Raw genomic sequence first — 14,235 nt, forward strand, 5'->3', positions numbered from 1 at the left:
TAAAGTTTCGGATTTCGACTTGTATTTATTGAATTCAGGAAACATTTATGATTTTTGTAAATAGCAAGTATTAAAATCTCTCAAACTCACCATTAAAAATGAATTCAAATTCATTCGCCTTAAAACGGCATTCTCCATCTGCGATACTTTCAGAAAAATGCGCAACAATTCCTTTTCCTTCTCCAGATTGGCCAGCAATAGACTGGCACCCGCTTGCCGTACACAATAGCTTTCGAAGGCATGCAGCATTTGTGTCGATTCCAAGAATATTTTACCAATATTCACCGTTAGCAAGTCATCATCACCCTGCTCCAGAGCGATGTCGAGAGCGTCACGCATACGTTCGGCAAGAGTTTGATTGTTCTCGAGCAATTCTTCGGTATTCAAGAAGATTGCAGAGAGTTGCTCTTGTGTGAGGAGACCGGCCACCAACATGGGATGACAAAATTCTTCTAAGATAATTTGAAGATCACGACCATATTTCTCTTCGGTCTCAACAACTTCTGTGATGATTTCTTTGCGTTCCACACGCTTTTTGCCACACTTGCGGCAAACCAAGGGAGCAAAAATATGGCCATTTTCGGCGATTTGTGTTTCGACGGGACCATCACAATCTTCGCATAAATGTATGGGACTGGAACGAGGCTGAGAGTGTTGGTGGGAAATCGGTGAGGATGAATTAGAAGTGGGCGAAGGAGAGGAGGACATGGTGGGATTTAAAAATTTACTTCGAGACGATTTACTGGTTTCTGAACCTACACCAGAATCATTACGTTCTATATCACTGGTTGCTTGCTTATTGCGTAGTAGCATGAAGTTGTTAGTTGTAGGGGGAGACAACGAGCTCATGGTACTTTGGTTGTCATCCGAAGAATCACTCATTATCGACGAACGAGAGCTTATGGTATCTATACGCTTAAGCTTGTTGAGTTTTCCCAAATCACTAAGAGTGTCTGAGGATTCTTCTTCTATGATGATGGGATTGGAGCAATTGAGGGGATAATCAAAGGGTTCTTCTTTGACCAGACCTCTCTCTTTGGCATCTACTAAATAAGAGAGAATGTCATACTTGGAGGCTCCTTCGAAAATAGATCTGGCCGATTTCTTTTCCAATTCGGGATCGTTGAGTGGTGGAGCTGTTAGTGGCAATGGTGGCGGCACATCATATATTTCCTCATATATGGGATCTATATTATGTCTTATGGATTCATACTGATGTTCATCGTTTGTCAAATCTTCAATGTTGGTAGACAATTCAATTTCTTGCAAAGTGGCATCTACCAGCATCTGATAAAACTTTGTTTTGGTTTCCGGTGAGGGTACTTCCTCTTCCATAATTGAGTTGATGTCACTCGAACAACTTTGATAACAATCCGATTCGTTGGCTTCAAAGTCGAACAATTCATAGTTGTGAGCCGAGGCAAAGCTGTTGGCTGAACTAATGCTGCCTCGATTCGACAAACGTTCTTCATCCTTGGAGGGTGGTACACTTAACAAATTTGAATTGCAGGAGGTTTCTTTAGTGCAAGAGTTACGCTCTTCTTGTATACGTTTCAGTGTTAGATCAATTAAACGATTCATATCATCCTTATCTTTGGTACCAGTCATGTCCAGCGAACTTCTGGACTCTTGCAAACGTTTCAGGGAGTTTTCAATCAATTCAGCAACTGTATCTGTTTCCAGTCCCTCAGCCACTTGCTGTAACATGGGATCTTCCAATAGTTTGCCTATAAAAGTGGACGAGGCTTCAGGTGTTTTATTCGATGATGTGGGTACACTGCTACTACTACCACTACTACTGCTACTTGTAACTGAACTTTCCAATATATCTGAGTGTCTTTCCTTCATCTTCTTTGAACGTTTGGCATCTTTTTGTGTATCGGTTTCTCGTAGTTTACATATATGAGGTACCAAATTACGCTTAACAGCCTCAACGGGATTTCTTAAAATTTTTAGCAATTCAGTTTCATGGGGCAACCATTCATCTGTATCCTCTTCTTCGGGTAGCTGCTCATTTATCATGGTAGACGAGATCTTAGATTCGTGGACTAATGGTTTTTCCTTTTCATAGTCCAAACGTATTAAAGTTTTTCCTCTCTTCGAGGTACCAGCATGGCTAGAGCTAGAAGCCGACGAACATGAGCTAGTTATGGAACTAGTCGATGTGGACGAGGTGGAGGAAGCCGATCGTTGCAGGTTTATATCAATTGTGCCACGTATGGGTATTATAGCGCGTATACTACCCGTGGCCGAAGAGGATTTTGCCTGTCTCTTCAGCAGATTATTCAACTGATTGTGATGATGTATTAGTTCATCCTCTGAGCTACGGGGACTACTTACATTAATGGTTACCGTATTATAGGTATTTGTTACTCTTAAGCCTTGTAAGTCGTTGTCGGTTTTGGTCGAACCATCTGTTACCACCACGGAGGATTGATAGAGTGGTGTGCAAGAGTCATCACAGCTTAAATTCATGGTGCTATAACAATCATCACCATTAATTAAAATTGAAGTTTTCTTTTGGCCATATTCGTTGGAGGCGTTTAATGTACTCAAATCTGTAACACTATAGTGTGAAGAGTTGGAGAACGGAGAGGAGGCATACAAGCAGGCAAACATGTTGCTGGAGTTGCTGGAACATGTTGAATTTGGAGTGTTGGGTGTTTTGGGTGTCTGAGGCGAGTGGGGATAAGTATCATTATTATCTGTGTGGGAAATTTTCAAACGATGTATTTCAGAGGAATTTTTATTAAATGGAGCAACTCTAACAACAGTTCGTTGCTGCTGTTTATTATTGCCGTTAGATGTTGTTGGTAAAATTGTGTGTTGTTCTTTACTGGAGTAGGAAAAAGACGACGATGATTGTGATGATAAATCCGTTGTGGTTTTTTCACTATTTGTCAATTCAACCATTTGTTGCTGTTGATGTCTTTTCGGTTTGTCTTCGATTAAAGTGGCTTCATTGATTTCTTTACAAAATATTGTATTGTTTGCTGCTATTGTTGTTATTGTTAACTTTTGTTCTAGTTGCTGCTGTTTACTGCTGTTGCTCTCTAATCCGTTAAGGATTTGTTGTTGGTATAGTTGTGAAGTTTCTATTGCATCTGTTGCCAAGGTAGTGGTGGTGGATTTAGTTGACTCCTTCAATTCCACAGCCTTAGGCAATGAATTACTCACTGGAGTTCTTGCATTAGCCATATCCACTGCTGGTGATGATGGTGGTGCAGCTGCTGCTGGAGTTTGTGGCGTTGAAGAAGATAGTGGTGGTGGTGGCGGTGGTTCTCTAGGTCTTCCTATAAGGGCCATGCTGAATAAATCCCTTGTATCGTTGCGGTTATAACGGTTGCGCAATGCCATTGTATCATGAAAATGCAATGAAGTTTTGTTACCATTACCCCTCATACCCACACCCCCCACACTGCGTCTAACGGTGCCCGAACCAGCACAATCAGCACTTCTGCTGTCATTTATATTATTTGGTATATTTTCTATGTCCTTTAAGCTATTCCTGGTATTTGGAATAATATTTTCGTTACTGCCACTGCTGCCACCATTATCAACATGTGCAGTGTCGTGGTGCAATTGTTGGTCTTTCTTCTTCTTATTGCTGCTGTTGTTAGTGTTGTTGTTAGTGCTATTGTGATATGTCGTTGTTGTTCTCATTGTTGGTGCTGTAGTTGTTGGCTGCCTTTCACTTTGTGAACGTCTGATGGGATTTCGTGATTGTGTCTCTTTTGTTGATATTTTTCTATTTTTACTGCCACTGCTGCCAGAGCTACAACTAGTGACATTGCTACTACTACTACTAGTACTACTATCAGCAACTGCCGCAAGTGCTTGCATATCCTTTTTAGTTTTCTTCGTACATTTTTGCTGCTGTTGCTTTTGTTGCTGTTGTTGTGGCTGTTTGGTTTTTGCATCATCATCATAATCGCTTGTTGTTGACTTTTTAGCTCCTGAAAATAAATACAACAGCACTCAATAAGTACGTCATGTTAACTTAGTATATGGAGGTTAACTAGCAAATGATTATAATACATACACATATACTATATTATATAAACTTGTATAGTGTTGATATCGTTGAAATATAAGTGTTATTTAGATGCAATTTTCTTTGGTTTACATTAAAAAAATAAGAGTTACTAAGATTGAAATACCACTATCATATTTTTTATTATAAAATTTAATTTGATTTGATTTTTTGAAAATGTTAGAAACTGAAAGAAATATTTAACCTCAAAAAAGGAGGATCTTTAAATTCAATAAATTATTTTAATGAAAAGCAAAAGTGCTATTAAATTCGGCTATTCCGATATAACCTTCAAAAAGTTCAAAATTTTTTGGTAAAAAAAAATTTTGGTGGAAAAAAAATGTTTAAAAAATTTGTATAAAACAAATTTTTGTTAAATAATTTTAGATAAACAAAACTTATTTTTTTTCAAAAGTTGTTTTTTAATTTTTTGGAAAAAAAAATTTTTCGAATTGTTTTTTAATTTTTTAAATTTTAAAATTTTTAATTTTTTAAATTTTAAAATTTTTTTTTTAAATTTTAAAAAAATTTTTGGTTTTTATTTTTTTTTATATTTAGCGAAAAAAAACTTTTGGTGTAAAAAAATTTCTTGTTAAAAATATTTTTTCCGATTTTGACCCATTGTAGGTCTAACTTACTATGATCTTATATACGTCATTGCAAAGGTCTTTGAAATATCTATCACTAGATATCCATATTGTCTATATTAATGAGTAATCCAGATATAGATAAAACAAGTAAGAGAGCTATATTCGGCTGTGCCGAATCTTATATACCCTTCACCAAATTATACTTTAAAATAAAAATTTTAAATATTTTTAGTTAAACAAACTTTAAATTTTTTTCCAGTTGTTTCTTAATTTTTTTTTTTAATTTTTTTTAAATTTTAAAATTTTTTTTTTAGTTTTTAAATTTTTTTTTTTTTAATATTTAGTGAAAAAAAATTTTGGTTAAAAAAAAAAATTCAGGTTAAAAAATATTTTTTCCAATTTTGACCCATTGTAGGTCCAACTTACTATGGTCTTATATGCGTCGTTGCACAGGTCTTTGAAATATCTATCATTAGATATCCATATTGTCTATATTAATGATTTAATAATTCAGATATGGGTCTGGTTTTTTCCTTATATCTCAGCCATTTGTGGACCGATTTTCTCGATTTTAAATAGCAACCGAGCCGGAAGAATTTCGGAGATATTGATGTATCATTCGTGTATGTAAGTTATTTGGGGACTTCAGAAAGTTGATTTCAACACACAGACGGACAGACGGACATGACTATATCGACTCCGCTATCTATAACGATTCAGAATATATATACTTTATGGGGTCGTAAATGAAAAATGTAGAAATTACAAACGGAATGACAAACTTATATATACCCTTCTCACGAAGGTGAAGGGTATAAAAAATGTGTGTACAATTTACGTATGTAGGTATCACAACAAAAAATCTAGGTAATCCTGGTTTTTTTATATATATTAGCAACCTATCACTTTCTTTTAATACACACACTAATATTACACACTTTTTATTGTACAAGAATTCACTGGTAATGTAGTTGATGTTTATTCTAACAGCGCCTATGTTAAACTAAACTGACTGCAACCGTTGCCACTATTTATATACAGTGCCATCATCCAGCAGCTTCATGAATTATCTTAACAGAGAAAACTAGAATGTTCTATTTCTAGAGCTTTTATCAGCTCCAATGTTAATGTTAGCATCTTTAACATTTAATGTTGCATTACTTACAAACAATGTTAATAACAGTGTGTTATCAACATTGTTGATAAGTAGAAACTTCTACTGATGAAAAAATGTTTATAAACATGATGAATGTAGCAAGCAGTCGTTACAGATCGTTAAATTGATAGTGCAATTTCGTAATAATATCAATAATATATGTAAGTTATTTGGCGACTTCGGAAAGTTGATTTCAACAGACAGACGGACATGGCTATATCCACTTCGGAATCTATAACGATCCAAAATACTTAAACCATTTAATTAATACTAAGCATCTGTTAAATGACAACAAAATTAACCACAACTTTTCTCGAATAAATGCAACTTAAAGAAAACAAATTGTCCTTAAAAACAAATCCATTATTTATTTAGAACTCCCTTAAAGTTTGTTAAAATTATATTCATAAAATGTTTCCTAAACTGCACATTGGGATTAAATGTGTCCATCGTGGCGCTTATTTGAAATTTATGAATAGAGTTTTTTCATATTTACTGGTATTGGATAAAACTAGATGAGATTGTAAATCACTATGTGAAATTTCAACCATCTACATATCGATGGCTAAATATTGAAAGGCGTATCTCAACTTTAGTTATTTTACAGGAGAAGGAAAAAACTCAATAATTTGTAATATATCAAAAAATATTTTTAGAAAAGTTGTTTGTTTTATTATAAAACAAAAAATATGCATTCAACTTTAAATGAGTTAGGGGTTTTTCTTTCAAACGATTTTTTAAATGAGTTAGGGCTTTTTTATAATTACTGTAAATCTGTTATTCGTCAACACAGGAAACTAAATTTTTTAAATCTCGCATTTTTAAGTCATACACCCAATACAAAATTATAAAACTGACAAAAATACTTTCTGAATTGTCAGCGCTGAAAGAATCATTCAAATCGGTAAACAAAATGGCCGAGGTATAAGTCGTATTTTATAAACCTGTATTTCGATGCCCTTTAAAAAAATTCTATAAGTAAAAATCAATGGTCCTATAATCTATGTATTATATATTTGTTACATCTACCTTTTATTCTACCACGATACTGGCCCCATCGTGCTCTGCCAATAAACTAACTACTGAATTTGTGTCATCATATCATTGACATTTCTATACTGACTTTCTGTAAAACTTGAAAATAGTAAGAAAAAAACTAAGAAGAAAAAAAAAATATTATTGAATAAACATTGTGGCATCTTGACAAACAAATTGCAAAATGCTGATTGTGTCATCATAAAGCTGCATCCATATTGAAAATCTTAAGAGGACAATAAGATTTAACTTAGAAGTTTAGTTTACCAAAATAATAAAAAAAAATGAATACAAAACAAATAGAGTTGAAAATCGAAATAAAATAAATATTTATAAATGGATTGATTTAAATAAATCTGTAGATTGAATGCAGTTTAAAAAAGTTTTTGGAGGTTTTTGAATAACTTAAATTTATTTAAAAACTATTTGTTAATTGCTTATTTTCCATAGATATGAATGTAATATTCATTGTGTTTAATAAATATGTATGTATTTATTTCAACACATTGTTTAAGTGTTATAAATGGTTTCTTTGAAAAATGAAAATTAATTAAATGATTACATTCATTTGTGGTTTCAATTAATTTCTTTGACAATATATTTCGTTGTCCTTTTGTATGTGATGCATTTCATTCATTGAACTGGAAGATTTTCAATGGACACTCTATAGAAAGAGTATTAGTTTTATCAGAGAAATGGGGACTTGATGATAATTTTTATTATGTTACCATAAAAGTCAGATATAATTCTTAATTTGATTGAAAAACACCAACGGAAATCAATTCTAAAATTTTTGTATGAAAAACACTAAAAAATTATTTGAAAATTAAATGATCTTCATAAAAATTTTCAAAATAAATTTCTTGGTCCTGTTTCAGAATCAGGGGCTTAATAAAGAAAACTCATTTTACAGTATTTAAAAGTAATTTTTTCAAAGTTCAAATGAATTGCCAAAAATTTACTGTTTTCAAATATCTTTGTAAATGAATGTAGTGTTCATTTAATCAACATCTTATATCAATAGCAATTAATTAAAAAAAGGAAACTAATGCTGAACAAGTATATATTTTTGTACACAATTCTTTATAATCAACAACGAATATAAGAAACAAAAATAAAAACAAATTTCAATCAGCAAAATGTTTGTGGTGAACAAAAAATAATCTGTTTAACTGAAATTGAAAACTATTTCTCATATGTGTATGTGTTTAATGATTTTTCGCTGTTGCAAGAACAAATAGTATGTAAATAGTACAAAGAAAAATATTTGAAAGCTGTGTATGTGTAGAGGAATTGCAGAAAATAAGTAGTGGAATACCGAGAGAAAATTGCAGTAAACCCAAAAGCGGGAAAATAAGGGGTCCACTTATTTTTAGATGGTTATTAATTTTAACTGAAAGAACACATATACTAAATACAAAGACAAATATTTGTAATTGCAGAAAAGTGGAGGAAAACACGATAGGGGCCACACGAAACGAACTAGCTGGCTGATTTTTCACAAATACTTTATATTGATAAGGTTTGTTTGGTGTTGAAAATGGGCAAGATCGGTCCATGATTTAACCTAGGCCCCATACAAATGTACTCCCGGAATACTATTTTGCATCTTTAGTTTGTTAATTTACGATTTTTGTAATTTAAAATTTCTAGAACATTGTAAACGCTTTTATATCTATGGTCAAAATTGACACAAGACACAGATTAATATTGGAATTCTATTGGACCATAACTATTAATCAAATAATATATTTTTTTTCTTGGACTTCATTAACCCATGACAACCTTAAGTCAAATATAAAGTTTTTAAAGCAATTTCTCACATCAATTATATCATAAATAAATGTTAAAAATATATGGGTATATGATTTAAAAATGAGGGATTTTTTAAATTTTTAGCTTTTTTTTGAAACATTAGTACAATATTGTTACGCTTTTACCTTCTAAAAACGTGGTTTATTTCCTTTAAATAAACGGGATACTTTTGATTGCAAATAAAAGCAATTTACCCCCATTAAAACACGAAGTCTGGTTAGGTGTTAACTAATAGTTATACTGCCGGTTAAAACTACTTTTGTATGAAAACTGACAGCATAACTATTAGTTAACACATAACCAGACTTCGTGTTGTTGGGGGTTAGCAGAAATACACACACTTTATAAAATACAAGATATGTTTAAAGTTTGAGAAGCACTGCTGTTGTTTAAAGTTTGAGAATCACCAGCCGTTAAAACAGTTATATTTAAATTCAAGTACAATTTCGTAACAATATAAATTTATTCAAAGTATTGGCCATTGTTAGATATGAAATTTTCCCATCTTTCTGGCAACATATGGATTCCGAACCAAAAGAACTGCTCACTTTTTAGGCCTAGAACGAATCAAGCCAATATCGGATACTCTGTTTCAAATGGAAGTGTATCCCAGAGAGAGCGTTCTGCTTCGATCGAAACAAATAGTAGTCGGACGTAGCAAGGTCTGGACTATAAAGCGGGTGAGGCAAAATTTCCCAATCACTTCATTCTAAATAGTTTTTAGAAGTTATTGCAAAATGTGGACGAGTGTTTTCATGATGGAATATAACAGTATCATGTCTGGCTGACTATACTGGTCGTTTTTCGGCCAATACTCGCTTCAAACGAATCACTTGTATTCGGTACAGGTTCCCTATGATGGTCTGTGCAGTTTTCAGCAGCTCATAATAGATATGACACTTTTGGTCCTAGCCGGGCTGCATGTACGTTCTCTTACGCATCGGGTTATCGTAATGGATTCATTTTTCATGGATCCATATTTTCTTTTATAGCGTTCAAGCATCATTTCGAACATGCAAAATCGTTCGTCAAGGTCTCACGGCTTCAAATCGTATGGTGGCCAATTTCCCTGCTTGAGTACCACCCAAGAATTTTGCAAGCTCGTGTTGAGTTTTATAACAATCTTCAAGGAGTAATGCCTCCAATTCTTGGTTTTTAAACATCTTTGGCTGGCTTGGGCGACTTTGTCTTCAAAATCACCACTTCTGAATTGAACAAAACATCTCTCGCATGATGAAGCCGAAACATTCACCATAAGTTGTGGTGTGCTTCAGAGGCACTTTTTTTCAAATTAAAGAAGTAAAGCAAAACTTCCCGCATATGAAGCTTTGTTGGCATAAAACTCGACATTTTCTAAGCAAAAAAAAACTTGTTGTTTACACTATAATTTTCAATAACGAAATGATAATAAATGACAGATATGTACCCGCATTTTTAATTCATACACCCAATATTTTTGAGGGTCTGCGATGAATATTTCGATGTGTTATAAACGGAATGACAAAATCAATATATTCCCAATCTTTTTTGATGGTGGGTATAAAATGCTTAACAATATCTTAAAAAGTGAGTTATCAACCTCAAAGAAACAACTTGAAATTAAATATTAGAAAATAGGCTACGAAATGAAATAATTTAAAAAAAATTGTGACCAAGAACTAACTAGCCTCGCTAACCCATAATAGGTACAACTGTTAAAATTGGAGTTTGTAATCCTGATTTAGTGTTTATCAGAATCGGGGAAATTTTTTTAATTTTTTTGAAATTTTATTTAAACAAAATTTTTAAAACGAAAACTTTGGTATTTGAGATGTGCATTCAATTTTATGATTTTGTTGAATTTTTTTTCAAGATTTAATTTTTTTCAAAATATTGCCAAAAACACGAAACTTCAAAAAAAATATATTTAGGTGAAAGATAACAAAAGAAGAGAAGTACTAAAACTACTAAAATAAGTGGACCACTTATTTTCAGATGGTTATTATTTTTTTATTTATTTATTTATTTCAATGTCAGTCGTAAGCCTATAAGGCCAATTAACTGCAGATAAATCTTATAATATGACATTATAATTAATTTTAATTTTATATATAAATTTATGTTTTAATACGCCTTTACATTTTACAAAATTAACCCCCCAAAAATATTTGTACAAACACAACTGTTAAAAATACAATATTCAAAATTTAGTTTTAAAACAAGAGAAAAAAAAATGATTTAGTCATCAGCAATAAAATTTTATACTTATAGATGCATTTTAAAAATATTAGCAAAATGTGTCACCTTATGCGTAAACTTTCTTTCTGAATATGGAATTACTGAATTCCAAAGCCTAGCTACTTTCATTAGAAATGATCTGTTCATAGCTAATGATGAAAATGTTGGATATATTATTGAATGAGTCCTATTTGAAGTACCGAAATCAAATTTATCAGCTAGATAGGGAGGAGAGTTATACTTCTTGATCCTGTAAAACAAAATCATTTGTCTGGAACTAATGAAGTCTTCAAAATCATAGCCTAGTAAATCTAATCTATGTCCAGAAACGTGCTCTCTTACTCCGAGCCTGTATATATATTATTATATATTATTAGTTATTATTAGTTAGCTTTAATTTATCATGTGATTTTCTTAAGGGAAACTCATGGGATTCATGATATTCTATATTTAAGATGATTTATTTTTAATAACTGAAAATAAGCGGCATGCAATATTCCACAAATGTATAAAAGGACGAGTTATTTTCAGAATCTGCATCTGTGTTTTCGAAAGTATGTATTCTAAAAAGTTTTTTTGAATTTTTTGTTTCGTTGTAATTTAATTATATTTTAGTTGCTATCAGTTGCTTGGTAACCTTTAGTTTTAATCTGTGGTTTTGTACAATTACTTGTTATGTGCTACACTAGAGCGACAAAGTAAGAGTTAAACTAAAATGTTGTGTTAATTTTTTTTCATTGAGTTTTGATTCCAACTAAATATTTCACATCCACTGCATGTAATTGTATTTAAATATTTATTACATTATCTTAATCGTATTTATTACATGATTTGGGGTTTGTTGACAACTTGTATTATTGGTTTTCTATGGAAAATGTCTTCGAATTAATTAAAACTTGTAAATAATAGTGGTTAAATTATAATTTCTTTTTCCAATTGAACATAAGTATTTACAAATATTTTGCGTTTCAGGGGGCGTATAATTTATTTAGTTCTCATCAAATATTAATCATACGTCATGTACCACAGAGAAGTTGTTTGGATTATAAATGTTTATAAATTAGGGGGTTGTCAGAAGATTCAATAGATAATGCGCTAAATCTTGAGAAATCATGAAAAAGAAGTAAAAACTCTTAAAACAAATTTACATAAAACCCTGGATGACCTTTCCGATTTTGATTAAAGGTTTAGTATAGGGACCTAAAAGCATAAGGAACCTGTGTTCCAAGTTTTAACAAATTTCGAATGGGCAAGTTCTAATGTATTGCCGGAAAGCTTCGTTTTCTCTCCATTAATTTGTGGTACATGTTAATGGCAACAGCTAAATTTCTTTGTTTGCTGATTTTTAAATCTAAACAAATTAAATATAACAAAATATGTATAATATTAACAACATTTCTTGTTACAAATTAGCATAATGAAAAATACCTCAAACTACACGCTATAAATTTCTATTATAAAATTTTGCAATTTCTACAAACAATTTCTTTTAAACTACAAATTTTTATTACAAATTTCCTTTGCTCCAATAACACACATTTTTAAATGTATTGGAAGAAGATGAGAGCAAGCTATTTTTATCTTTGTCAATTTTTATTTTCTATACATTGATTATTATTTCGTTTTATTTTTCTTTTTTTTTTTTGTTTGAACATTATCCTGTATTGCACGTTTGTACGCGCTTGCATTTAATATAAATTCAAATTAAGAATGCACGAGTTAATTTTCATTACATTTTCTCAAAATCTCTTGTCTTTATGTCAATGAAATGGGAGCAACGACTTGAAAAAAGCACAGAAAGCGCAAAAAGGAACGCACCAGAAGAGTATCACTGGTAGTAAAGTATTGATTAAATGTAATACTGATGTTGTTTTTTTCTTGTGCATTTTTTGTTCATTTTGTAATTTCGCTTTTATTCTTTCAGTTTTAAGATAATTTAATAAACAACAGCAGCATGTACATAAAGAATGCGAAGAAAACAAAGTTTTATTATATTAACAAACAAATAACAGCTACAAAATAGTAAGCACTCACACATTTTATTTAAATTAAATTTTCAATGTAAGGAAACGATGTTGTACCTTTTGTTACCGACTTGCCAGTGCATGCCAGTGCCTGCCAGTACAGGCACTTTGCAAAAGGAAACGAAAACAAGCATGTACCTTTACATAAATATGTTTAATCGTATTTTTAGTTAAAGGCTAGTGAAAATAAAACAAAATAATATTTATTTTCTTAGTAATTGTCTTGTGTGCTGTAAAGTCTATATTATACTTGAGCATGTAGCACAATATGTAGGGATGTGTTAAAAAAATGTTTACTAAACATACAATTTTCTATTGTTCTAAAAATTACTTTATAGGGCAAAACTAAATTTAATATTCTATGCGAATAAGCTACAGTACAATAATAATTGCATAACTTTTTACAAAATTTTAAGAAATGGGGATTTTTTAAACCACAATTACATAAGCATCTATATAAAGGTTCTTAAAAGATGAATTTGTGAAAATTTAGAAACAAAATTTTTGAATCCGCAAGCAAAGTTTATAAAATATGCATTTCTGAAACCAATTTTCTTAAGTGAAAAGTTCTTGTTTAAGACAAGTTTTCTATACAGAAAAGTGTCTTGTTAAGACAAGTTTTCTATAGAAAAAAGTGTCTTGTTTTAAGACAGTTTTTCTATCGAAAAAAGTGTCTTGTTTTAAGACAGTTTTTCTATCGAAAAAAGTGTCTTGTTTTAAGACAGTTTTTCTATCGAAAAAAGTGTCTTGTTTTAAGACAGTTTTTCTATCGAAAAAAGTGTCTTGTTTTAAGACAGTTTTTCTATCGAAAAAAGTGTCTTGTTTTAAGACAGTTTTTCTATCGAAAAAAGTGTCTTGTTTTAAGACAGTTTTTCTATCGAAAAAAGTGTCTTGTTTTAAGACAGTTTTTCTATCGAAAAAAGTGTCTTGTTTTAAGACAGTTTTTCTATCGAAAAAAGTGTCTTGTTTTAAGACAGTTTTTCTATCGAAAAAAGTGTCTTGTTTTAAGACAGTTTTTCTATCGAAAAAAGTGTCTTGTTTTAAGACAGTTTTTCTATCGAAAAAAGTGTCTTGTTTTAAGACAGTTTTTCTATCGAAAAAAGTGTCTTGTTTTAAGACAGTTTTTCTATCGAAAAAAGTGTCTTGTTTTAAGACAGTTTTTCTATCGAAAAAAGTGTCTTGTTTTAAGACAGTTTTTCTATCGAAAAAAGTGTCTTGTTTTAAGACAGTTTTTCTATCGAAAAAAGTGTCTTGTTTCAGACAGTTTTTCTTGTATTGTTTCAGACAGTTTTTCTATCGAAAAAAGTGTCTTGTTTCAGACAGTTTTTCTATCGAAAAAAGTGTCTTGTTTCAGACAGTTTTTCT

The 14,235-nt window shown here is 31.4% G+C and overlaps 2 protein-coding genes across 2 annotated transcripts in view; one reads left to right on the forward strand and one right to left on the reverse strand.

Moving 5' to 3' along the window:
* DEF8 (differentially expressed in FDCP 8 homolog) overlaps positions 1–14,235 on the forward strand; it is a 48,739-nt gene that overhangs the window by 28,495 nt on the left and 6,009 nt on the right. The window lies entirely within an intron of this gene.
* Positions 1–14,235, reverse strand: part of RhoGEF64C (Rho guanine nucleotide exchange factor at 64C) — a 159,015-nt gene that overhangs the window by 6,241 nt on the left and 138,539 nt on the right. Inside the window, exon 4 of the mRNA XM_065505587.1 lies at positions 91–3,956. Coding sequence (XP_065361659.1) covers positions 91–3,956 — 3,866 coding nt within the window. The remainder of the gene's footprint in view (positions 1–90; positions 3,957–14,235) is intronic.

This window comes from Calliphora vicina, chromosome 3 (assembly GCF_958450345.1).
Source record: "Calliphora vicina chromosome 3, idCalVici1.1, whole genome shotgun sequence".
NCBI classification, from domain to species: domain Eukaryota; kingdom Metazoa; phylum Arthropoda; class Insecta; order Diptera; family Calliphoridae; genus Calliphora; species Calliphora vicina.